We start from the raw sequence: 26,583 nt of genomic DNA on the forward strand, positions 1-26,583 counted from the left end.
CGGATTATTGCAAATGTTGTGGCACAAGTGTACGACCTCTCGCGAGTGTAGAACTATTCGAATAGCCGCGTCCACGGTTATGGACGGTTGGAAAGGCCATACTCGTTCCGTCATCGGACCACTTTCAAAAATGTGACATGTGAAGGGTGACTTGTGATTTGAACTTGAGATGGTGAATTTGAATTGAATCACCACGAGTTGTGGGAATGACACTAATGTTCCCACTTGAGTTAGTTAGCAAATGAAGAGGTTTTGGTTTACTAAAGTGCTTATGAAATAAAACTGGCTTTATGCAAATGAAACTAGAGCTTAGAACCCCCTTACTATAGTTGATAGTATTTACATTAGTATTAGTTTGCCAGTACTTTAAAGTACTCACGGCTGTGTCCCTGGCTATTCAAATGGCCAGACTATGAAGAGGAGTACCAGAACCCGGAAGAAGGACAGCGGGACGTCTACGACAACTAGGACCACTCCCGACGTCAACGGTTGCTCGTGGAATAGATGGACCACGACCGCTACTACTTCGCTTCCGCTATGTGTTTTGTAATAGGATCTCTAGATCCACTATGTTGTATTAAGACTGGATCATGTGATCCTTTGTTGTAAGACGATTATGTGTTGTAATGAATGATGTGTTGTGATATCAATCTATTATGTCTCGCAAAAACAATATTCCCGGGATTGCGATGAATGGCATAATAGGCATCCGGACTTAAAAATCCGGGTGTTGACAAGTTGGTATCAGAGCCATTGTTTGACCTTAGGAGACCCTAGTTAGAATGGACGTCTGAAAAACTTAGTTTCAAAAACCAATGAAGTGAATATTTGTGAAAACTTGTTCTTACTCTTATCCTTGAGATCTTTTTCAAAAAAGAGAAATCTATACTCTACTTTCTTTGCAAGCCTACATAAAATTTTGCACACTTGACTACTTATTTAACTTACTTATCCTAATTGCTCACAGATGGAGTACCAATGGGAGTTCTATCAGCTTGGTCCCGGAGGCGACCTAAGGTTCGAAAAGGATTTGAAGCAACTAGTGGAATATCTAGGATACCCGTATCCCGAGTTCTTCGGAATACCCCTCAACAACCACTCCGGAGAACCACCTCGGTGGGAAGTTTCTACTGATCTACGAAGAAATCTTGGAGCCCCGGTATGGGAAACCATCCGGTTTTCACGTAACGGGAAACACTTGGAAGGAAGGACTAGTCAGAGCTATGCAAGAAGCAATTTCCCGTTTGTGTGGGCAAAATGAGAACAAGATCAAGAACACTCGCTTCATCTACTACCCAAGACATGACTCCATGGGAAGACCGATGACCATGCCCCCGCTCACGGAGATGAACCACTATGTAGCACACCAGGACTTCGAGTGCCGTACAAAACCCGCAGGGGATTTGGACAACGCCCTCGCCTCTCGCCAAGCACATCACCCGTGAAGACGAAGAATCCACCCCGAAGAGTAGTATCACCCCAGACACTTAAGTAGGTGTGAGTTCTATCGGGATTCCCCTTGTATCGTAGAGCGAATGAATGGTTCTTCAAACCAACGGTGTGTTAGATTTGTAATGTGTGATGCTTGGTATGAATGAAAAAGTGTTGTTGGTTTTTACCCCCGCAACACTACTCAAAATTTCAAATTGTGAACTTTTTAAAATTTAACAAAACAAACCATAGAAATTTCCCTCTTATCTTATCATCTACCTCGATATTCGATGGCCCCACCAACCCGCAGCGCCAATCGGGACGCCATGATGCGGATGTTGCAAACCATGCCTGGAGGATAGGCAAGCTGAACGAGCTGAACGCCAAGCCAACATTGCAGCACTTCAACAGCTTGCAAACAACAATCAAGGCCATCATGATCACCCAGGATCAAAGTTGAAGAACTTTCAGAACACCAACCCACCTATTTTCAACAAGACCGAAGAACCCCTAGATGCCGATGACCGGCTCCGGACAATGGAGAACAACCTCGAAGTTGCGGGAGTTGAAGGCTGCGAGAAAGTGCTCGTTTGCCACGCACTACTTAGCAGGACCAGCAAGAGCTTGGTGGACCGAGCACCCGTGCCATGAATGCGGGACGGATGATGACCCGGGAAGACTTCAAGCCGAAGTTCGAGCAAATACCATGTGCCCCAAGGACTGATCAAGAAGATGAGAGACGAGTTTCGCGAACTCAAGCAAGGAAGAATGTCCGTGGTGGAATACCGCGACAGGTTTCTTACTGTCAAGGTACGCCCCGGATGAGACCGACACCAACGAGAAAATGAAGGAGCGATTTCTGAACGGATTAAAACTCGAAACTCGTGAGCTAAACGAGTAACTCGCGACTCGACTCGCCTCGAATCGAACTCGGTGTATAACGAGTCAAGCCGAGTTTCATATTTTGTCGTTAAACGAGTTCAAGCTAAACGAGCCGAGTTCATCGAACTCGCAAGTAGCTCGTTTAGCTCGGTAAAAATGAATTCGGCCCAAGCCCACCAAAATGCGCAAGTATATTTGTGGTTTCTCAACTTGGCAATCTTATGCTGATGATATATTGATCGTTGTGGTTTATATTTTTGTGGTACCATAGACCTAATGCTTTTTGTTCATATTTATGCTCAAATATTTGGGGAAAATGCATTGTATGTATTACATGTTCTATTTGACAGTTTCAAACGAGCTACTCGTGAGTTACTCGCGAGCTTTGCGAGTCGAGCCGAGTTTAAAATCCGGGCTCGATTGTTAAACGAGTCGAGTCGAGCTAACTCGATTGTTGATCGAGCTTTAGCGAGTCAAGCCGAGCTGGCTCGGCTCGGCTCGAATTCCAGCCCTAACGACAACTAGGACCACTCCTGACGTCAACAGTTGCCTGTGGAATAGATGGACCACGACCGCTACTACTTCGCTTCCGCTATGTGTTTTGTAATAGGATCTCTAGATCCACTATGTTGTATTAAGACCTGGATCATGTGATCCTTTGTTGTAAGACGATTATGTGTTGTAATGAATGATGTGTTGTGATATCAATCTATTATGTCTCGCAAAAACAATATTCCTGGGATTGCGATGAATGGCATAATAGGCATCTGGACTTAAAAATCCGGGTGTTGACAATCCCAATGGTAAAGAGGTGGATCAAAAGGTATATCGCTCCATGATTGGATCCTTGCTTTACCTTTGTGCATCTAGACCAGACATAGTGTTGAGTGTTGGTGTGTGTGCAAGGTATCAAGCTTCTCCTAAGGAGAGCCACATGATAGCTCTCAAGAGAATCTTTCGATATTTGGTTGATACCCCAAGATATGGTATTTGGTACCCCAAAGGCTCAAGTTTTATTCTCAATGGTTACACCGATGCGGATTGGGCGGGAGACAAGGATGATAGGAAATCAACCTCCGGGGCTTGCCAATTTCTTGGCAGGTCCTTGGTGTGTTGGTCATCTAAGAAGCAAAATTGTATATCTCTCTCCACCGCCGAAGCCGAATATGTTGCCGCCGCAAGTGGATGCACTCAATTGTTATGGATGAGGCAAACTTTAAAGGAATACGGTGTCATTTGTGACAAAGTGCCTCTATTATGTGACAATGAAAGTGCTATCAAGATTGCCTATAATCCGGTGCAACATTCAAGAACAAAGCATATTGAGATCCGGAATCATTTCATTAGGGATCATGTTGCCCGGGGTGATATTGAGCTTATCTATGTTCCTACCAAAGATCAACTTGCCGATATATTCACGAAGCCTCTTGATGAAGCAAGGTTCACTTATTTGAGGAATGAGCTAAATATCATTGATTCAAGGAGTATAGCTTGACCATCTTGCAAACACACCTTCGTCTCAAAACTTTATTTGGTTTAGATGTGGGCATGGAAATAGGGGGAGTGCGGTTTAAATTATTGAGCTATCCCTCCCACCATAATGCCAACATTAAGAAATCATTCTCTTTATATCATATGTTGATATGTGAGCTTCAATGATGAGTAGTGTCTTGGACCCAAGATATATCTTCGCGGTGCCATGCCACAACACTCATATATGGTGGCCTAGGCCACCACACGCTTCTTTGTGAAGAGTTGGAGTTATTTGGATCTTATCGCCTTTTATTTGACAACTCCATGTTCTTATGGGAAATCACTCTAGTTTGGCCTTATTTGCTCATATCTTGCAAACTTGAGTGACCATGTACCATTAACAGTTTGTATCTTCTAAAACCTAAGCCTACTCTCTCCTATAAGCCATTTCCATCTTGCTCATTTGTCATGTTTGGTAAAAACTTGGAGTTTGAGGTGTTTCGGCTCGGATGATCTAGGTTGCTCCATCTTATTGGTAAATTTGCACCTTATATGTGACGTGATACATTATTGCATCACATATGGGTCATGCAAATAACCAACGAAAGATGGGCCGGATTCCCGGTGATTCTGGAATTTTCCAGAACCCCGGATAATCCGGCCCCAGGAGACACCGGATAATCCGGCCAGGCCGGATTATCCGCCCTAAGCTAGGGCCGGATTATCCGGCCTGGGCAGATCTTGAAAGGGTTGAGGACGAGGCCGCGGGGGGCCAAACGGTTCACACCACCCCCCACGCGCCTCTCTCTCTCCTCTTTCTCCTCTCAAGTTCGCCGGATCTCCTCCTCCTCGCCGGAGACGCTCCGTCCGCCCCCTCTCGGAGTTCTTGGGTGGATCGGGTGCATCTCCTCCCTAGCTACCTTCTCCTCCAAGCGGTTTCCACAATGGATGTGGGTATGATTCACAATCTCTAACCCTAGATGTTGTGTTTTATATGTGCTATTTTCTTGGTGGAATTGGTGTCTAGTTGTTCCAAATCAATTGTAGTGTACTCCTCTTGCATGCTATGAGGCCGATCTAGTCTTAGACAAGCTTTTGATTGGAAAGCGCAAATTTCGCAGGGCCGGATTATCCGCCCCCCGAGCAGGCCAGATTATCCGGCCAGGCCGGATTATCCGCCCCCAGGGGACACCGGATTATCCGGCCTGGAGCTTCATCGCCGCTGCAGTTTTTGCTTCAATCTATCATGTCTAGATTTGTACCGACTTAAAGCATGTTTCTAGAGTATATTACTGTATCTTACATGACTTATGAGCATTACCTTCCCTTTGCTACCCGCCTTTGCTTCTCACAGGTGGTGCTTCTCGGGGTGGTCGGAGACGCTCAAGGCATGATCGATCTAGTGACGAGTTTGCACCCAATGCACCTCGCAAGTCCGTCGCTTCAAGGCGGAAGAACAAGGAAGTGAGGGAGAACTACAAGGCCATGGACCCGGTCTCTTATTCCGCTATCCGCATGAAGAAGCGGTATGAAGATGTCCCAAGGGATGAAGAGATAGAGGGCGGGAGATACTCGGTGCATGGAGCAGGAGTTCATCTACAAGGACGTCTATGAGCCCATGAAGAATCCGAGACCCATGCAAGCTATCAATGTGGACATTCGGCTGTCAACAATCACTTTGAAGATGCAATCCGGGTAGGCTGGAAGGATGGGCTTGCTGGATATCATGAAGATTCAATGTGACTATAGCCCAGATTTGGTGAAGCAATTCTTTGCCACTTTGGCAATCAAGAAAGATGAGGAACGCACTATGGAATGGATGACCGGCTCCACTCATCTGCAGGTGCCACTCGCGCCGATTTGCTGGTATTCTTGGAGTTCCTGTTGATGGGGGCCGTCGCCTTCATGGACCACAACAGACAGATAAGAATGCTCTTGTGGATCTCTATACCTCAGCGGGAAAAATTGGTTTTGCTAAGGGGCTGCTTCCCATATACAGTCAGTTGCTTCGGTTCTTTCGGGCAACCATTTGCCCAAGTGGTGGTAACAATGATGCTCTCCGGGGAGCCCTTGTGGACCTTATGCACCTCAGCTATAAGTGTGCTCGTGATGTTACTGAGGAACGGAACTACACTCTTGATGTCATGGACTTTATCTTCCATGAGATCCATGATGACATGGTCTCCCGGACCACCATACCCTATGCACCCTACATTCAGCTTCTCATCAACAACTCTGTGGCTTTGGGTGGTGAAGACTTGAGTGGGTATCCTTTGGTGAAGCACAATGTCAAGGAGGCCTACAGGCTTAAGCCAGTCTCTTCAGTTGTACCTGCTCCTGACACTTTCATGGGTGATGCTCGTTCTAGTGGTTTTGCTCCTGCTCGTCATCCTGATGTCCCGGCTGTGAGGAAGCAAGTGAGCCGGCTTAGTTGGTTTCAGCGTTACATCCTTTGCATGAACATTGAGATCCATAAGGAGAACTATGCAGCTAGCCGAGAGCGTTCTGAGATTAAGCATACTCAGGCGGTTATTCTTCACAAGCTCAGTGGTGATCAAGGACCCCCGCCCCAGCCTCCAGCTCACCAGGGTTACAGTGGATGGCACTCGCACGGGTTCCATGGAGTGATCTTGATGATTGCCTTCAAAGGTCCAACACCTCTCGCCGCTCTCCGGATGCACCTGACACTGATGAGGAAGAAGAGGAAGCGGCATACCAGTCCGATGATGAAGAAGCCTCCGAGTGATTCCCATGGGACGTGTAGCATCGCGCTTGTCCCCTTTTTGGCGTCTCGATGTCAAAGGGGGAGAAGTGTTCTATTAGGATTCTCGGGGATTTGCATGGTTTGGGCACAAGCATATGCGTTTATCATTCTTATATTGCTTGTGGTCCCTCTTCTTTGAACTATTTGGTTTGTTTGTGTGCCGTTCAAAACTATGTGCTATGTGGTGTGAGACATTGTCATGGTTTTCGGATTTCTATTTGTTGAGATCAAGGATATTACATTATGTGTGATGCTATATCTCCGTATTATATATCTACACATGGGTATGATTTCTTACATTCTATCTCAACTTCATATTTGTCGATGTCTATGTGTTAGAGCTCATGTTGGATACCTCTTGTGTTGAGGCACCTCACTCCTATGTGTTGTGTATTTGTATTCAAATGCAAATTACTTATATGCACACTTGTAGGGGGAGTGATTCTCTTGCAAATCCGTATATTATCATCAAACACCAAAAAGGGGGAGATTGAAAGAACATCTCTCACATTATGTTTTGTGTGTTTGATGTCAATATATGTGATACACTAATGTTTGTTTAAGTGGTACAGGGATTACATAGATATTTATTCATGTGTGTTGGATTTGATCGGCTGTCAAAAGAAATCAGAAAAAGTTGGCCAGACCGGATAATCCGGGCCGGATATTGTTGAAATATCCGGCCCCCTGTTTTTGGCTAAGTCTCATGAGGAAAAGCAGCGCGAGTATAGGGGCGGATTTTTGCCCGGATATTGTCCCGTATTGTACCAGGGCCGGAATATCCGGGCCGGATATTTTGGAAATATCCGGCCCACTCGATTTTGGCTAAGGACTGGAAGAAAAGCAAGTCTGGCATTGGGCCGGACATTTGGCCGGATAAAGTCACAGTTTTGTCCCGAAGGCCGGACTATCCGGGGGGGGGGGGGATTATCCGGCCCTTACTTAGGCCGGAATATCCGGCCCCCCGGAAGCTGCAACGGCTCAATTTTGAGGGGAGGTATAAATACCCCCTTCTTCTACCTTGGTTGCTTGCTCAATCATTACACAAGAAATCTGCCAAGCCACCTCCATTAGACCCACCTCAAGAAACTCAAGATTTGCAAGATCTCCTTCCTCCCCCAACCAAAGCTCTTGATCTTTGGAGATTTGAAGGAGAAGACACCGATCTACATCCTCACCGAAGCGTTCTTCATTTCCCCCTCACTTGTTTGAGGGATCTCATGCTAGTGTTCCTATTTGGTTCCCTAGTTGATTTGTTGTTGATGTGTTGTTGTTGATTGTTGTATTGTTACAGATTTGGGAGCCTCCAATTTGGTTGTGGATGTGTGCCCCAAGAACTTTGTAAAGGCCCGGTTTCCGCCTCGAGGAAATCCCTTAGTGGAAGTGGGCTAGGCCTTCGTGGCGTTGCTCACGGGAGATCCGAGTGAAGCCTTCGTGGTCTGTTGGTTTGGCTTGCGTAGCAACCACACTCCTCCAAACGTAGACGTACCTTCTTGCAAAGGAAGGGAACTACGGGAATCATCTCCGTGTCATCGTGTGCTCCACTCTCGGTTACCTCTATCCCACTCTATCTCCTATTGCGTAGCTATATCTTGCTTAGTTGATATCCTTGTCATATAGGTATATTCACTTAGTTGCATATCTAGAGAATTTACCTTTGTGTGAAGCCTAAGTTGAAAAAGAACTAAAAATTGGTTAGCACCTATTCACCCCCCCCCCCCTCTAGGTGCGGCATACGATCCTTTCAGCAACAACATAGGTATTGTCTCCATCCAATGCTCTAGTGCATGCAGACATGGATCTTTCATATTCAGTTTGGAATGCTTCAAATATTTTGGGTAAGTAAATACTCCTTGTTGCAACAACATATGTGTCTTCATTCTTACTCTTGGTAGCTTTTTCCTAGTTTCTTGTCTCTTTTTCCTTAAACCTCCCTTTCAAAATGCTTTAAGAACCGAATGATGTCAAAATCTGATTTGAGATGTTTTTCAAGTCACTATTGAAACTCTCACTTAATTGTCTGCCTTCTCATTCCCAATGAGAAAATATCCCTCATGTAACATTGGGCCCAATGAGAAATATCTTTGGGCTACCTGCAGAGAAGAAGCATCCCGAGCGGAGGAAGCAGAAGATGGTGGAAGAAGATGTTGCCTACCCTCGATCGCCCTCAATATCCCTTCGATCGTTGATGCATGTGAAATGCATACATGAACTTTGTACTTTATCATATTAAATTCACACATATTTGCAACATATATGATGATAATACCATGTTTTACACTGATTTATGGGGATTTACCAATGATCTCTTTATTTGGGTTATAATGCCGCAGAACAGGAAAACCCTGTTTTGTGTATTTTTCACTTTCAGAGACCTATACGGAGTCAAATTGACCTGGAATTTTTGGAGCGTCATTTTTTCATCGGGAGAAGCACCCTGGGACCTGGAAGCACACCTGGATGGGTCTGAGGCCCAAAAGAACCAAGGTGGCGCGCCCAAACATCTAGGGTACACCACCTGCACTCTTTCGGCCGTCGATCGTTCAAATCGCGTGATCTTTTTTCCCACCGACGTATTTTGACCTAAAAATCACTATATATATGGACCCGAAGAGTTCTTAGGAGGAGAGCACCGCAAAAAGATAGAAACACGAAAATGGAGGCTGCAGCACTGAAGATTGGAGGGGGAAACTCCGTCGGGATCACCGCCGAAGGGATCTCCACCTTATCCAACGTCTTCATCATCATCACCATGATCATATCACATATATGTCTTCAAATCTATGATCTTGATGCCACATAAGCTTAACACATAAGCTAGAGCATGGCTAATATTGAGTTCCACATAAGAACTCCATCTTCATTTCTTCTTCTTGATCATATCACATATATGTTTTCAAATCTATGATCTTGATGCCAATACTCAAGGTATATCTTTTATCTTCATGGCATCCATACTTGAATCCAACACATGGACTAAAATTAGTACCTATGGAAAATTCCTTCATATAAACTTAATGCAAACATTAGTCCATAGGGGTTGTCATTAATTACCAAAACCATACATAGGGACAATGTACCCTTACACCTTGGGATCCTGGTCATATCCTAGTTGAGCAATGCCTGAGCTTTTTAACATTTGCCAAATGCAAGAGTGCACTATCAAAAACTTGATGAGTTTCAGGGTAAGGCTTAATACACATTTGACAGAACAATGGGTTGGGATTCTTAGGAGATTTGACAATGTATGCTTGAATAATGATTCAGATAATGTTTTTTGGGGGTTCACTACAAATAAAGTCTTCTCCACTAAGTCAGTATATGAATTTTTGGAGGGTAATCTTTCTGGTTCTGATAAAAAGATGATTTGGAAAGCTAAGATTTCTCTGAAGATACAGATTTTTATGTGACAAACTTTTAGGAATGTTATTCCTAAGAGGGACAATATGAGACGTCGCAAATGGCTTGGTAATCCTGTGTGTTCTTTCTGCAGGCAAATTGAGACTATGAACCATTTATTTTTCACATGTCCTATTGCTCGTGTTGTTTGGGGGGTGATGGGTAACCTCTTTGGTACCAATACATGTCTAAATTCTCTCTGGCTGGCAATATTTTGGTTTTATGCCTTTTTACCTGGAGGGTCGAAAATGTATATGGTGGGGATTGCTGCTGTTTGTTGTGCGATTTGGAAAATTCGTAACAAAGTTATGTTTGACGTGTATACTCTCAAACCCCCTATAGAGGTTGTGTTTACCATGTGTTCTTTTCTTCTATACTGGGTAGGTTTGCAAGTAAATAACGAGAAGGAGAAGGTGGTGGCAGGGACAAGAAAGCTGATGAAAATTGTTGTTGATGTTGCTAGGAGGGCAAAGGTGGATGTTGCATGATAGACGATTGAGGGGAAGTTTTCATGGGTGTTGGCTCTCCAGCTCTAGGATGGTTGTTTAGATCTGTTGGTTGGCCTCTTAGCTTCCCCTATGATAGTTTGATGAATTTTTTGTATAAGTCTTGAGTGATACTTGGTGGTGGCACATTTTTGCCCCCTAGGGGTGTTTCGATATCGAAACATTCTCATTGGGTTTCCTGCCACTGCCCCAACTCGCTTTCCCCTTTGTTGTCATGTTTTAGTTTGTTGCCTTGTGTTTGGTTTTTGTAGCGAACTATGTATTTTTGTTATGTTTTGTAATGAAAAGGGGATTAGTCCGAATGGAAAAATAAATAAACCTACACTCGCGATGAGCACCTCCAAACATGGCCAATCTCCCGTACTGGAGAAATAACAAAGGAAAATCACGCACATGGGCAAGGCAATTTAATTTTTTGCATCAATTTATTTGTATACTTTGGAGTCTACCTAACCCCGAGTTTTGCTGTCCTTCACTGCTGCCTCCGAAAGACTGCATAGAACATATTAGATATTTTTATGTGCACAGGTTAGATACCACAAACTTGTAAACCTGGCTTCATACAACATTGGGGAAAAAAACTTGCATTGTGTTTGCATCATAATACTTTCAAGAAATTATCTGAAATTTTTGGAGGTAACTTAGTGAATTAAGGAGCAATTCGGTGCTTATTAACGGGGTGAGTACTATGGTGAGTGAGTCCAACGGCTTGTGGAGAGAAAATCACTACACGACTTTAGTACTTATTGTTATAGTCCCGTAATATAAGATGTTAGTACAAGGAATGTAGAAATATATTGGTTGTAATAACATCTTATCTTATATTATTGGACAAAGGTACTAAAATTGAAACCTTGTTCTTATAAGAAATAAATAATCAACCAAAACACAACGAAAATGAATAATGGTTTTAAAAGTTAGTGATGTGTGCAATCTCGCAAGTTGCTCAAATCAATACATTTCATTTCATTTCTAGTGAGAATTAATTTATTCATGTATTTTTTTGTGGCTAGTGTTTAATCATATTTTGGGAGGGGCTCACTATATTTGATTTTGAGAGAGTGAAATAGTTATTCTACACTTACTATGTTTCTTTATATACGATTTTTACGTTAAGTAAATTTTATCTTACCAGGTAAGCTGAGAAGAACGGAAAAAAAATATGCATGACATAAAATGTTTTATTTACATTAGGTACCAAAAAATACAATAGAAAATATGCACGCATTACATGTTTACAAATATACCGACTCATATATTGTGTTTCCTATGTCGATTTTTCGTTGTCGATCAATAATAATGTAATTATTCATATACAAATATGAATTTTTAATGTAGCAACATACATAATCTTTGGTGTAGCTTTTCTATGTTTATAACTTCAATTCTTGAGAAATCTACGGTCCAATTTAATTATTGACTTCTACTAGATCCAATTCGTTATTTCAACCCAAGAAAACATGATTATCGGGATTCAGGTCCAGTTCGTCATGCACAACGTACCTCTTCTTCCCGCACATTTCGCATCGCTTCCCACGCTTTTTCCTTTCCGCATAGCGCCCGCCCCGCCCCGCCGCGAGAAACCGGCATGGACCATGGCCATGGCGACGGCGACGGCGAATCCTGCACCTCCTCCGACCTTCTCCTCGCAATCCCGTACATTCACCGCAAGCATTTCACTGCGCACCTGCAGCCCCATATCCCGTTCCCGATCCCTAGCTCTAACCGCGGCACCGGCGCGCTCCGTCCGCCTCCGCGCACGGGCCACCAAGGACGCCGGCTCGACGCCGCCGCACCCGCTCTCTGAGGTTCTCCCCTACGTCGCCGCGGAGTGGCGGACCATCGCCAAGGGGTGGGCGTGCGCGGCGGCCGCCGTGTACTGCCTCTCGCGCACGGTGCCCGCCGCGGGGCGCCTCCCGCGCGCGCTAGCCGCCGGCGTGGGCGTGGGCGGGGGCGTGTCGCCGGAGGTCTCGAGGGGCGTGGTCGCGCTCGCGGCGCTCGCCTCCGCGCGCGCGGCCGCCGCGTACGTGCAGCAGGCGCTGCTCTGGGAGGCGGCGCTGCGGGCGGTGGCCCGCCTGCGGGAGCGCGCCTTCGAGCGCCTGCTCGCGCGTGACCTCGCGTTCTTCGATGGCAGGGCGGGGATGGCTGCGGGAGACATCGCGCACCGGATCACGGATGAGGCGGATGATGTCGCCGACGCTGTGTACTCTGTTCTCAATGTAAGGTTCCCTCCAGCCTGCTAGATAGAGATGCGTTGGATGAATTGTGCGAAAGCTGTTTGGCGAAATGCTCCCCTCAGCCTCATTGATATCCTCTCCCATTTCTTCATACTTCATAGGTATAGCCATAGAGTAGCGGATCGTGTTCACTGTTAACTGGCCTCTGGTCTTACATGCAAGCTCTTCCGATTATTGCACTGGCCATTGTGCCGCGCTAATTTTTGTTACTAATTCTGTTGCAGACAATTGTGCCGACAAGCTTGCAGTTGGTAGCAATGGGCACTCAAATGGTGGCAATAAATCCTCAGCTCTCATTAGTTGCAGCAATGGTAACCAATATCATAGTTCGACTCTTCTTGCATGGTCACTTCTATGTCTACTGCTTAATTTTCTCTCTGCATTACTTGAATAGGTAATCCCATGCATGTGCGTAGTCATTGCAAAGCTTGGTGAAAGGCTCCGTCAAATGGCCAGGGACGCTCATCTTAGCCTTGCCATGCTTGCAGCCTATCTCAATGATGTCCGGTTTATAAGCACTCGTTAGAGTTCATCTATAACAAGCATGTACAGCCATGCAGGGATTGTTGTTTACTTGAATTGAATGCCCCTTGTAGGTCCTTCCATCGATGCTCACTGTGAAGGTAAACAACGGGGAGCGCAAAGAGATATTAAGATTCCATGAGTTAGCTCTCGTTGATCTGAAGAATAATTTGGGTAAGAAGAAGATGAAAGCTCTCATACCTCAAGCTGTTCGAACTACATATGTTGCAGGCCTGGTAGTTCTCTGTGCTGGTTCAGTAGCAATTTCTGGAACCACATTTGATCCTGAGGGGTTTCTGTCTTTCCTAACAGCACTAGCTCTTTTTGTTGAGCCTATTCAGGTAGCACCATCACCATTGTATATCTACTTTAATAATTCTTGCCATATGTGCCATCTCGTCACTTACTTTTCCTGTATGAATGTTACTTATGTTCAAATAAGTGTATGGAGCATCTAGAACTTGTGATAATGATAATTATTTACTCTATCAGATTTGATAATGTTTGTACAGTTTGGTGTTTGATTAACCACACATTTTTTCTTCCCAAGAGAAATTTACTTGCGCATTTGTTTTCCTGTCGATGTGAATATGAGTACAGTATTCCCCCAAGGCTTTTCTTACCTGAAGAGGAGTTATCAAAGAGTGCTGCTTGTGTAGGAAATTAGGAATATCCAAAAAAAAATTGTTTTTTCATTTTTGTACTTGTGCTTTAGAAGCAAATTTAGTTATTAAATTTTAGAACTTACCCTTGTTCCTACTTTGTTTTATTAACATAACTTTTTTGAGAAACTTTGAATGTGCTTTTCTTCAAGTGCTAAATCTAGTTATCATAAACCGCTTTCTTCTCCTAAATACTTTTGATTAGATCTTACTCTAATCTATTCCCTGCATAGGATTTTGGGAAGGCATACAATGAATATAAACAAGGAGAGCCAGCATTAGAACGCATATTTGATCTAACAAGGTTCATCCCTGAGGTAATCACCATTTCTTGTTTTCTAAGGACTGACTTCTATTTTAAAAATATAAGATAATCACGGACAAGACAAGTCATTAGTACATTGTTTTCAAAGGTTTCTAATGTATTTGTAGTTTTCAAAAAATGCAATGAAGTATTATTTTCTCGATTGGATTGGCTTTCGGTACACAAGTGAAAATCTGCTTGAAGGCATAAAGATGTCTATTCAGATTTGTCAGAAATGAATTCAACAGTATAAACCTTTCAGAAAATATAACTTTTTGCTAGTATTTTCTTATTTTTCAATAGCTGTAATCAAGGGAAAATAAAAAATAATGACATTATTTTTTTGTTGTGTCCATAAGTTGTAACTCATACACCCATGCTTCTTTGGTGTGCTGTAGGTGAGGGATAAACCAAGTGCAGTACATTTAAATTCTGTTGAGGGAGATATTCAGTTCCATGACGTTACATTCAGATATGTTGCTGGTATGCCTCCAGTAGTAGATCGTGTGAATCTTCATATCAAACCAGGAGAGACTATTGCTATTGTCGGACCATCTGGTGGAGGCAAAACTACTCTTGCCAAATTACTCCTCCGTCTTTATCATCCACAAAGTGGTACTGATCTGAATCCCAATAGAACAGCAGTGTAGATTCTGTAATATTTTGTACATATTTGAGCCCTTTAGCTGAAGTAGTTTGGTATCCCGAATTCCCATTTTGTTGTGTTCAAACTCCATGGTTATCTTCTAATATTGCTATTTGTAAATTTTCCTTTTAGGATATATAGTTCTGGACAACCATGATATTCAAGACATTCAGCTAAAATGCTTGAGAACACATATTGCTTTTGTTTCACAGGATCCGGTAAGTACCTGTGGTAATTTTCTTTGTGCCAGTACAGTTTCAAGGCATTTCATTTGGGATGTTTAAAACTTCTTGTTTGTCCTTCCTTTGCAACTCTTGATGTAACTTAGTTTAGGTGGCATCTCAACAGCCAACACACACATAATTCAAATATGTTATTTTGCATGTTGGACTAATTACATAATGCACTATCATTGTATTCTCACATGTTCAGTTCATCTTTTATGATTTCATAGATGTTATTTTCCGGTACAATTGCTGAAAATATTGCTTATGGAGACCCTACGGGAAATATTGATATGAGAAAAGTTGAGAATGCTGCTAAGATTGCTAATGCTGATGAGTTCATTAAGATGTTGCCCAAGGGATACGGCTCATATGTAGGACAGAGAGGTTCTAGTTTAAGTGGCGGGCAGAAACAAAGGTAAAATACCCGCTATCACAATATCTAGTATATTTTATCTTTTTTACTAACCTGATCTTAATGTTTCATGAAACTCATTGCCGTGCATATTTTCATCCTACAGGTTATCTATTGCAAGAGCAATCTATCAGAACTCTTCCATACTTATATTGGATGAAGCAACGTCTGCTTTGGACAGCAGATCTCAGCTGCTACTGAAACAAGCACTGATGAACTTGATGACAAATCATACTGTAAGTGGCATAGCAGTATCGCTCTTCAGAGATTTCTCTATGCTGTCTGTTCTCATGATTTTACTGTGTACAACATTTCCCACTTCCAGGTTTTAATCATTGCTCATAGGTTGGAAATGATCCTGATGGCTGATAGAATTGTTTTACTAGAGGGCAGTGAAGTGCGAGAGATGACAAGATCAGCTTTCTTGTCTAGAGATGGCCACTTCTCGCATCCAGATGCCCTGAGTCCAGAATTGGGCGAGATTTGATTCTATGAGGGAAAGGTGGTATGTCTTGTCTATGATACCGCCCAAGCCTAAAGGCATTCACAGCATGATCAGACAGTGGACGCAGGATGTTTCCCTAGGCGCCCGTCGACCAGCCAAATCGTAGACAGTACCCCTCAGGCAGAAAACTCCTGTGTAACCCCTTAACCTTGTACATAGTTTTTTGCCTTTCTCTTGTCAAGCACACACTGCTTACAGTTGTGGCGCACTTCATTTGTGCTCCCTGGCTTAATTTGAGATTTCAAATCGCCAATCTTCAGAATCGGGGACAGGCGACGGTTTCCCCCCTCGCGTCGCCTCCTCCAGGCGACCGGGGGGCGAAAACCCTAACAGCCGCCGCCGCCGCTCCTTCCCCCTCCGCCCCCCCCCCCTCCTCGTCGCTCCCTGAGGCGCCGCCGGGCCTGGCTCGCGACGCCGGTGATGTGGGCGGCGGGGATCTGGCCCCTAGCTCCCCGCGCGGCGTATAGATGGAGGAGCTCCGCGCCGGGTTCGCCATGGCTGGGGCGGCCGCTCGGTTCTTCCTCCGGCGTCGATGGCGGACCTGGTTCCGCTGTGGGCTCGGGAGGACTCGGCCGGCGACCCCTCGGTGGGGGCTCGGGATCTCGTGGCGGCGGCCCCGATCCGGTGGTGCGGCGACTCCGGCTCGGCGGCGAGCGGTGTTCGCGGGTGCGGGCTGGCTTCTGCGGCCGTGTGGGCGGCGCGGAGCCGGCGGGTGCTGGCCTTGGCTCGGGGCCTCCTCGGTGGTCGCCGGCGCCAGATCTGAAGGTACTAGCCCCTCCTCTCCTCATGGCGTCCAAGCTCCCTGGCCTTGTTCGGCCGAGCTGTTGGCGGCGGGACTCTGCGACCGGGAGAAATCCCTGACCGGTGGTACCGGTCACGACGGCGGCGACATCCTTGGGCGCCGCCTTCCCTGCTGGGGGCACCGTCGAGGTCTCGTCCCTCCCCCTCCTCCTTGCTCCCTGGGTGAAAACCTAATCCTCGGATTGGACCGCGGTGTCGCTTTAGCGTCGCCGACCTTGCTCGAAGGCGCGGTCTTGGGGAGTTTGGGTAGGTTGTGGGCGCAGGTTGTGTGTGCGGGTGGTGTGCGGTGCTCTTCTCCGGCATGCCCAAGCTCGCTCGTCTCCGACGCGTTCGAGTTCCGGCTTGCTCGTTGTGCTTCTCGGTGTGTGTGGTATGGTGTCGGTGTGCTTGGATCTCCTTCCTCGGACGTCGCTGTTAGTGTGCGGTCAAGCTCAGGGGAGCGCCTCCATCGGCCGACGGTACGGCGCCCTTCGAGCCAGGGCGAGGAGGCAGGGAGCCTTCTTCAGCGATGGTATGGCTGAGGCTGATGCTCGATTCCGTGGGGTTTTCCATGTCAGACCACACTTGCTGTCTCCCTCTCAAGCTCCACCGGCGCCGGGCTGCTGATCGTTGAAGAGGGCCTTGGTGTTGCAAGCTGTGTTTCATCTCTGTTTTTGCTTGTAGCTTCTTTGGGTTGTAAGCTGTTCTCAGCATCCATGTACTCTGCCGTTGTGGCTTTATTAATTTAAAGCTGGGCTTAGGCCTTATGTTTAAAAATCTTCAGAATCGGCAAATTCATGATAAAAATGCATAGGCTGGAGTATATCGACGCCTCAAATGAGAAGTAATAAAGAAAGTAGTCAATGTTAACAGCAGCATCAACAATACGCCAGGTAGCTACAAAATAAAGACGAAGCTTGACTTGATGCGTAGCGTTCATTCCCGCAAAATAAAAAGGTGTGCAGTGTTCAGGTCCTGTTTCTTTTTCTTTTGGCAGAAGCAAACATATAGAAGAAAAGGAATACCCAGTTAATGAAGAAAAGGGACAGGTGAAAAACACCACCCGGCCAGAATTCATGCTGTCTACTTTCACTTTTCCATTAAGTTGGGCGTTTTGCTAACATTGTGCGTGTACCCATACGGCCTATTATTTGTTACTTAGATCTAAGGTGCACAGCTGTGTTGCTCTCTGCTTATGCCTCCAAGTATTAAGAACCTGGTTCTGTTTCTTCATGATAAAGCTGGGCATTCTTCACTTTTCTAATAAAATGTTCAAAGATACTTTTATATAAAAAGGCACACCTTTCAAACACTAAAACAAATAATAATAATAATAATGCAGGAGGAACACCTCAGTACATGAAAACAGTACAAGCTGAAATTTTCTCTGAAGCATGTTTGTGTTGGTGTAAAAAGTACAAGCATGTTCAAGACAAACTTCTGAAGTATGAAACCCAGGGATACTATCAGCCTGTGATGTTGGCTTCATATCATGCAGTGGTTGGTATGCAGATGACAACTGGTTCCCCCAACTGTCATGACAACTTACAAATAGCCTACACAAGTACAGCAAGGATGACAAAGATTTTGCGATACAAACACAAAAATAAGCAGAGCAATACAACGGCTCTTGTGCATGCAAAGGCTCAGGATGACCAGAATCATCAATCTTCGTATATTTTAAAACTGCTGAAACAACAGTTGGAATAGGTCTCTATATGCCAAATTCAGCTACTCTGCTTCTAACGTCCTCAAGGAATGATCTGAAACCTGTGGTGCCAGCCAGCAAAGTGCCATCTAGAGCCCGGTCCTCAAGAAGGTATTTCTCGAATGTTGTAGTATCATCATGCGCACCACGAATAAAAACAAGCCTGGGGGTTAAATTCCTTTCTTGCTTCAGTTTGTCGACAGTTGATCTCAACAGACCTACAAAGATCATTTCAGTGTTAGTATATGTATTGGCTGAAATAAGCATCAGTTACAATTAATATCACTCCATCCATTCTTTTGTATAGGACGTCTTCAATATATGTGCACAAATTACAAAACGTCAAAAGGAATGGAGCTAGTACGATTTAAGGAGGAAATGCTGTTAGTCTCAGGATAAATAAGTGGGGCATGGAAATAAAAATGGTGCTGGACTCACAGTCGCGCGGAGGAGGGAAGGGAATTGAGGTGCTGGCTGTAGGCAAATAATACACTAAAAGGTCAGTGTAGGCATCAAGAAGGAATATTGGTCTCTCGCTGGTGATTACACTGCGACTTAGCGACTGATGAACTTCTGCTTCTGTATCAGGAGAGGAGTATGAAGTCAACGTGGGACATATAGCTTGTCGAACAGAAGCCGGCTCCAGTGCACTGTGAAGAAAAATAATAATGCAAACTTTATTAATGTTGGCCGTTATAATAAAGCAGTACTTGAGAGTAGCTCAAAGAAACTACAGCAGTGAGAGAGTAATCTAGAATTTAGAAAAATAAATGCAGACAGGAAACATGTGGAACATAATTGTTTCTTTTGAGAATTCTGGCAATTGCATGGTATCAAATATATGCTTTACCTGAAGAGGCATTGCAAATATGTCTGATAATCTGGATGAATATGTTGATCTTGAACTTGAAGCAAGGGGCTTACTAGAAAAGCAAATACAAGCCGTGCCAAAGGCTGCAATTGTGAGCAGTTTGAGAAGTCAACATCAATATCAGAAACCCCAGTATCAGCTGGTCTAACGCTCTTGTATGCCTTGTTGTACTGGGCAATGAAAATCGCCAACCAATCATGGAGCCATAGTCTTGCTTCTACCACATCATTTAGAGAAGCCAAAATAACCTGGAAAATGAACTCTTTTCAGTCTCAAATAATCACCTGCTTGATCTTCTGCGATAGCACTGTTATCTTCTAGAGTCTAGAAATGTTGTTAGGTTTGATAATCATGAGAACGTCTGTCCTATTTTTTCATTCACCAAGCAAACATTTATAACAGAAATGGCATCTGTAGATTCTGAATGCATAAGGTTACTGCAAGATACAGTATTGTCCCCAAGCATTGTACTTGGTAAAAATTAAGCAATGAGTATGTACCTCAGTCCTACCCATTTTTTTAGAATGGCCTTTAATTCATGTAGTAAGCTGTTATAGTCCTATAGAAGCTGTACTAACATTCCATTGCACTAGCATGTTTGCAACTTAATAAAATTTACTGTCGGGGCCTCCCCTACAGTTTTCAGCTCAAAAAGCATGTTTGCAACAGCTACAATAGCCAATTGGTCTAGAGTCTACACAATGTGTTCAGTTGCTACTTAAAGAAGTGGTAAAACTATATCACCTAAGTATGGCCTACATGCTAGGCTAAGGAATTTATATATTTTATGGTTTCAATTTAGGTGTGTAGCTGCCAACCATAAATTCTCACCTACCTAAATCTGGATATTTGAAGCGACCCTTATGATTCCTAGAAACCCCAGCACGATGCATGGTTTGCTATCATGTGAGAACAAGGTAGGAACAGTTTTCTAATACTCTATATTCTTTATGTGACAGCCAACATACCAATTAACAAAGCTTTGTTGATAACTGGCATGCTTTTAAATAGATAGAGTAATTATGCAAATTAACATCTACCTCTCTTAGACAAGAATGGGAATCCATGTTCAGCTAATGACATTTGTGCTTTACCACAAGCAGCTTATTAGCAGTCACATTGTACCGGATAGTCCGCATCATTTTACCACAAACTTCTGTAACAAAACTGCATACGAAAGAAAGGTTGTACCTGGTGTACAAGTATGGTCAATACCACATCTGGGTCAACAAAATCATATAGGTCCCAGATATTAGCAGTTGTGTTGTACTGGATAGTCCGCACCCTTAGCCGCCTTTGCAATGAGAACTTAGACCTGGACAAGGTATATTTAAGATATAAAACATAAATACAAATGTGTATAGAACTGTTGCTAGCATGGAGAATCTGTAAATTGGCAATCAAGTACACATTAGAAAGCAAGTAATGAACTTGCAAGCCAATACTCCTGCAGACGCAAACATGATCAGAGAATGTTCCATTAAAAATAGTGTATATCACAGGATCAAGGAAAAAAGAATTGACATCTCACACACAAGGACAATTGTCAATATGCTTTAGTACTACTGAAGAATAAAATATCAACAAACTACGTATTTACAAATCTCTGTCAAGGGATAAGCAAATTTACCTGCTACCAGAATTTGAGACATCAGATGTATCACCATGGTGCACAATGGTCGTGTACTTGAACGCGATTTGGAGAATAGGAGGCCTTGACTTCCTGCAGGTGCAAACATGATGTTGTTGGAGATAATCTTAAAGAACAGTTTGGCTTAAGAATTAAAATGATTCTGAATGCCAGTAGTTACAGTTCTTTTTTGACAGGGAAATTGAACAATTTTTTAATAAAAGACATCAAGAAAGTATCACTTTCAATCAATGGTTGGAATGGATATTATGGTTTGGTATTATTTTATGTATTTGTATAGCATAGTTGTTAAGAACCCTGGTACTACCTCCATCCCAAGGCTTCAGGCTTATATTTTTTAGAAATTCAAACTATGTCAAGTTTGACCAAGTTTTTATTAAAAATCATTAACATGAAAATACAAAATCAATAGATAGATAATGAAATATATTTTCATATGGTATCTACAAAATATCATATTTGTTGATAGATTCTTCTAAAAGTTTGGTCAAACTTTACTTGGTTTGACTTTTCAAAAAAAATATAAGCCGTAAGCCTTGGGATGGTGGTAGTAGATAACATCCTTGTACGTTGTATATTTTTTATTCTAGTGTGGAGTCTTTTAACAGCAAATCTTAAGCATTATACTTGGGAGTTCGGTTAAAACATCTACAACGATGGTAGATTCCTCACAGAAATAGATGATCATATTCTCTAATATGGTACTGAAGTACTAATGCTGGATGATTTTCTAGATTTTCTTTTCTTTCGACAATCAGCGGTACAATTTCTATGGTTCCCCCTGTTAGTAACATAGTGACCTCCAGTCAATTTTAACTACTCCGTATTCAAAACAAAAGCACCCAAAAAGAAGTCAATTCTCACAACGAACAAGCTGGTGTTAGTATCTGACAAGTGTACTAAGTACTAACGGAGAAATACTTTGTATACTAATACTCCATCAGTGCACCAAGTCCAGTCACAGTCGCACTACCAGAAAGGCAGAAATAGCTGCACCTTCCTAGAACAGTTCTTCAGATTAGAGAGGAGTCTTACTTCAAGTAGTGTTCCTACTTATGGGGTAATTACTGCATGGGACATGGCGGGGACAGAGGAATCACTACTGTCCAATTTGTGTTCTAATAGAAGAGTCAGATTGTGCTTCCATTTGAGTAAACATGCAAGGCGAAACCTCTATATAAATGGGTTAGCAACGTGATGAACAAATCAAGCAAGGAACCAGACCCATCCTTCTGTTAGCCCAACATGTCATAACCCTATCCCTGTGCCTGGGCCTTCCAGGCCTAGCTGCTCACTTCTACATGGCACCCAAGCGATAAGTTACTGACCAGGCCTAATCCTTCCACATTGCCTCTGTTCCAAAAACTCAAGTGCTAACAACAGGCAAGGAAGAAATACAAATTCCTTGTTTCAGCTAACGATGTGGTTTATGCTACCTTTCCCATAGTTCAGTGACAAACTAAATTCAAGTATCATATGGTGAAAACAAATTGGCTTATATAGTTCTCCATTCAGACTAGGCATGATCCTAAACATCAGAAAACATATTCTAACCTAAAGCTAAAGTCAACTTGTGAATAACGAGATATAGGATCCATATATAGGAGAATGGAAACAAAGTACCATTAGCGGATTTAGGACAGACTGCCAGAGTACTTAATACCTAAAACTAGCCGCTACGAAAGACCTGCAGACTCACATTGTTTTGACCACAAAAAATGGCACCCTACCAGTAGGAAAAAGCAAATCTCTGATGCAAGGATTTGGAGACAAATTCGCCACTACTAATTTCTATCAAAGACCAATGCTGCAACTGGAACAGTAGAAATTTCCATTTCGTCAAACTGAGGAAATGTAAAGTTTCCATTTGTCAGAGCAAAGGATAGTGCCCATTGCTCCTAGTTAGCTCAAATTTGCAACAGATAACACATGTAAAGCACAGTCAGAATGACCTTTACCTCAAAAACTGAGAACCCTTTTCAAACTCAAATTCATAAGTGTAGCTAGCAAACGAATCACAGCAATTTATGTGCTGAACATGCATGTATTGAGGATCCGGAAAGAAATGGCCATACTGTTGGACATAAATAAAACAATATCATCAGAAGGAGCATATAAGAAGTTCAGTCGGTCAATTTGCAGCCTCTCAGAGTACTTACAGAGTCAGCAATCTTGAACTCCGAAGATGTCCTCAGTCGCAGTACACAACCAAAGGCATATGGACGGCTAAGCATTTTGTATCTGAAAAGTGAAAATGTGGATAAATTTACATTTTGCATCATATCTATATAGTAAGCAGATAGCTCAAAGGATAGCATGTGGAGCATATTCTCACATTCTGCACATATATTTAGTTATAGGTATATGATTGTATTACCTTGTACCAGGTATCCAACTAATTTTAAAACCAAGCCTACTACAGTTTATAGTTGGAAATTTGAGGGTAGGTCCGTTCACATGAAAGAGAACAAAAAAAATACAGTGCATGACCAACACTCATAATTTGGTGCCATTAGGCAAGTCAAAATGATCTAAGGTTCTAACGGTGAGAAGCACTAGGACCAGTTCTCCGCGATAGAACAACAGGAACAAAACTATTACAACATCATCACCCCCAAAGAAAGCTCCAAAGTTAGCCTTAGCTAAGAGATTCCATGGCATGAGGACTAAATAAACAGCTATCACAGATTTAAATCAAATAGTAACAAAAAGTCACCAGAGATTTAACTGTCCATAGATATGATTCCAGTTGTATATGGCCTATGGGGGTGCAATTTCTTGACTCACACTCATTTGCAGAACATGGGCATTAGTGATCAGAGGAAGCAATAAAGTATATGCATATCAAACAGTGTCTTGAGAATTGAAGCATCTTAAGATATATTTTACTTAAAGTGATACAGTTGGACTACTAAATAAACAAATACAAAGTACAGATGGCAACTGAACTTACATATCTTGTGGGAGTGTGGATTCATCTGTATTTGAATACAGAAACAATGAGCCACCACTTTCAACACTCAGAACCTTCAGGGAATTAAGATCTGTGTACTCATTTGTAATGGCGAAAAGGTCCACACACACACCTGCTTGAACAGCACTAGCAGCCTGTGATATGCCAATCAGGATACCTCCTAAAATATTATCAGAATGCATGAACCAATATTTATGCAGACCTACCAGATTCTTGTAGAAAATTGTCTGTTCGGGAAGTTGCGTATGATCTGAATCCACCACTTTACTAGTATTGTGGTCTCCATGGCTTCCTGGTGTGTCTAGTTGGCCAGGCCCATAATTTGGTGGTCCCGATAAGAACACAAATATCCTAGCTGTTAACGAAATTACCAGGAGAGTGCATTTAGTTGAAGGCAAGGCCATATACTGCAGTTTTACATACTAATAAATCCTTCAAACAGAAGATACGCCTATCTTCTAGTAAGAAGATAACATGATGGTACTGTAGTCAATACAATAACATATACTTCCACGAGAGAAAAAAATTGCATACCAAGTTCGAATGTAGTTTCGTATTCCACACTTAGGTAGTTGACAAGAGCATCCAATGCTACACCAAAACCACGTGTATGATGCGACGCATGATCTTGAACTTGCGATGCAGTTGCTGCCATTTCCCACGAAGATACTGGCTTAAGTGTTTCTAGTGCTTGAGCAATGCTATCTTTGCAGGTGTCAACCTGTTAACATGTAATTAACATAATTAGTACAAACAAGCAAGATGAATACTCTAGGAACACAGCTAGAATACATGAAAGCACAGAAAATTAATAGATTAAAAATAAGAGGACAAGTGTAATTTATAGTGTAATATACATACAGGAGCCAAAAACGAATGAAACGGCATGACATCTTTAAGGTCCACGAGTATGGTGCCATCAGAATCAGGAGGTATAAAAACATTCTTCACAATTGGTATTGGACCTTGAACATCGTATAGTCCTATCTTGCTGCTATATGTTAGTATTCCAAATAATGATCCTGGAGAAAGAGCTGCAAGGCATCACTAGATCAGTGTACACATACATGTATGAAAATCTTTTGTGTTTTATTAAAGAATCATTTAAATAGATTAGCTCCTAAAGTTGTGAGTGGACCTCACCTTCAAGAGCTGCCAGAAGAGCACTTTTGACTAGCTCCAAAAACTCCTCTGAAGCTAAAACACAACATGAAAAAAAAATTATGAGAAGACCCAGACAAGTGAACTTCAAAGAAAATGAAACAAAAGATCTCAAGAATTTTGCAGGGAAACTGGGAAAGGACTCTTCAGTTATTCTTTTGAAAATCCAAAATACTCTTCTAACAGGACAATAAGTCATAATCTTAACAATGTGAATTCAGGCTCAACTGGATTGATATTGGATGGCATCAGTCCACGTATCATGTTAGAGGAAAACAGAAGACGGCAACAGAAGGGAAAATTAGATTGGTAGAGTTGCTCACAGTAATGAGACAATGTTTTCCCCATCACAGTTCAAAGAAAGCAAAGCAACCACGCATCCGACGCATAGGCGGAGCCCAGCTAAGGACATGAACGCTAAACTTGAAACTCTGTACACCCAACCCGAAAATCATGCCTCCAAAGGTACCACAGACAGTAACCCCGGAATCAAATAATCACTTATTGGACCAAATTCGACGCATGTGGGAAGTAAGGTGGTTAGTTTCTCCATCCATATGCAGGGCACAACCTTACTCATGCGGAAATATTTAGCGAGCTTAAAACTTAACAGGCAACCATTTCCTTTGTCAGTTTATCACTCTTTTGTGTGAAGACAACCATGACGATCACACACAAAAAATTGGAGACACGATACAAATAAGCTGGAACTGAATGTTTATGCTTTAAGCCGAGAAAATTCTGAGATCATCGTATCTTACAGGATAAGTCGACCGCTGCCACGTACACGGGCGTCGTCACAGCCGCCGCATCGCCCTCCTCGTCTGCAAAAAACCACAACTCCGTCATCTCACTGCAGCACATTGCATTGCATCAGATCGGGACTTCGGGAGGCATACCCGGGAGGAGGAGGTCGACGAAGGCGGAGCGCAACTCGGGCGGGTCGTGGCTGCCGTCGCGGGCGTAGCGCGCGGCGGCGTCGGCGGAGAGGTCGTTATCCTCGGAGCAGATGGGGCACGTCCAGGACCAGCGGTGCAGGGAGCAATGGGTGCTGAAGTACCCGAAGCAGGAGGAGCAGCGCGGGATGAGGTGGCCCTCCTCGCCCGTGGCCGGAGCCGAGCCGCGCTCGTCGACGGGGGAGAAGGGCGTGACGGCGACGCCCCACGGGAGGCCGGAGGAGTCGAGGAGCGCGGCGTCGGAGGGGAAGTAGGCGAGGCTCGGGCGCGCCGCCATTGCTGGCGCGGAAGCTTTTGGGATGTGGATCTGGTGGAGTGGTGACGTGAGAGAGATCTGACGAGGAAGATGCAAGCGTGGTTTCGGGTGCTGTGTAGTCTGGGTTTGCGTTGGACTGTTGTACTGGCGCCGTAGACGAATATAGAAAATTTGATTATAAGAATATAGAAAATAATACAAATATTTACGATACCAAATGCATATAATATGAAAATATATTTCATGACAACTCTAA

The 26,583-nt window shown here is 43.4% G+C and overlaps 2 protein-coding genes across 2 annotated transcripts; one reads left to right on the forward strand and one right to left on the reverse strand.

The window, feature by feature from the left end:
* The first annotated feature begins 12,018 nt into the window (after window positions 1-12,018).
* Window positions 12,019-16,223, forward strand: LOC124675438 (ABC transporter B family member 29, chloroplastic-like). Its single transcript, XM_047211515.1, has 10 exons — window positions 12,019-12,674; window positions 12,917-13,003; window positions 13,087-13,194; window positions 13,289-13,555; window positions 14,110-14,193; window positions 14,579-14,795; window positions 14,959-15,044; window positions 15,281-15,468; window positions 15,572-15,701; window positions 15,791-16,223. Exons 1-10 carry the CDS (start codon window positions 12,051-12,053, stop codon window positions 15,950-15,952), a joined length of 1,953 nt encoding a protein of 650 aa, XP_047067471.1. The 5' UTR covers window positions 12,019-12,050; the 3' UTR covers window positions 15,953-16,223.
* Window positions 16,224-18,110: 1,887 nt separating this feature from the next.
* LOC124675460 (protein transport protein SEC23-like) lies at window positions 18,111-26,363 on the reverse strand. Its single transcript, XM_047211535.1, has 14 exons — window positions 26,015-26,363; window positions 25,877-25,939; window positions 25,098-25,151; window positions 24,816-24,988; window positions 24,489-24,675; window positions 24,161-24,309; window positions 23,934-24,088; window positions 23,140-23,221; window positions 22,939-23,054; window positions 20,960-21,052; window positions 20,521-20,644; window positions 19,309-19,577; window positions 18,897-19,108; window positions 18,111-18,676 (listed from the first exon to the last, which is right to left on the reverse strand). The coding sequence occupies exons 1-14, from the start codon at window positions 26,346-26,348 to the stop codon at window positions 18,465-18,467; spliced, it is 2,223 nt and encodes a 740-aa protein (XP_047067491.1). The 5' UTR covers window positions 26,349-26,363; the 3' UTR covers window positions 18,111-18,464.
* Window positions 26,364-26,583: the final 220 nt, after the last annotated feature.

The sequence above is a fragment of the Lolium rigidum genome, chromosome 7 (genome assembly GCF_022539505.1).
Source record: "Lolium rigidum isolate FL_2022 chromosome 7, APGP_CSIRO_Lrig_0.1, whole genome shotgun sequence".
NCBI lineage: Eukaryota > Viridiplantae > Streptophyta > Magnoliopsida > Poales > Poaceae > Lolium > Lolium rigidum.

Excerpts from the sequence above, each read along its gene's own strand:
- LOC124675438 (XM_047211515.1), top strand. The coding sequence starts at position 12,051 with ATGGCCATGGCGACGGCGACGGCGAATCCTGCACCTCCTCCGACCTTC. Across the intron at positions 13,195-13,288 it reads TTGCAGCCTATCTCAATGAT|GTCCTTCCATCGATGCTCAC; the intron begins GTCCGGTTTATA and ends TGCCCCTTGTAG. Across the intron at positions 15,702-15,790 it reads ACTTGATGACAAATCATACT|GTTTTAATCATTGCTCATAG; the intron begins GTAAGTGGCATA and ends TCCCACTTCCAG.
- LOC124675460 (XM_047211535.1), bottom strand. The coding sequence starts at position 26,348 with ATGGCGGCGCGCCCGAGCCTCGCCTACTTCCCCTCCGACGCCGCGCTC. Across the intron at positions 25,940-26,014 it reads CGTCGACCTCCTCCTCCCGG|ACGAGGAGGGCGATGCGGCG; the intron begins GTATGCCTCCCG and ends GGTTTTTTGCAG. Across the intron at positions 19,109-19,308 it reads TATTTGCAATGCCTCTTCAG|TGCACTGGAGCCGGCTTCTG; the intron begins GTAAAGCATATA and ends TTTTCTTCACAG.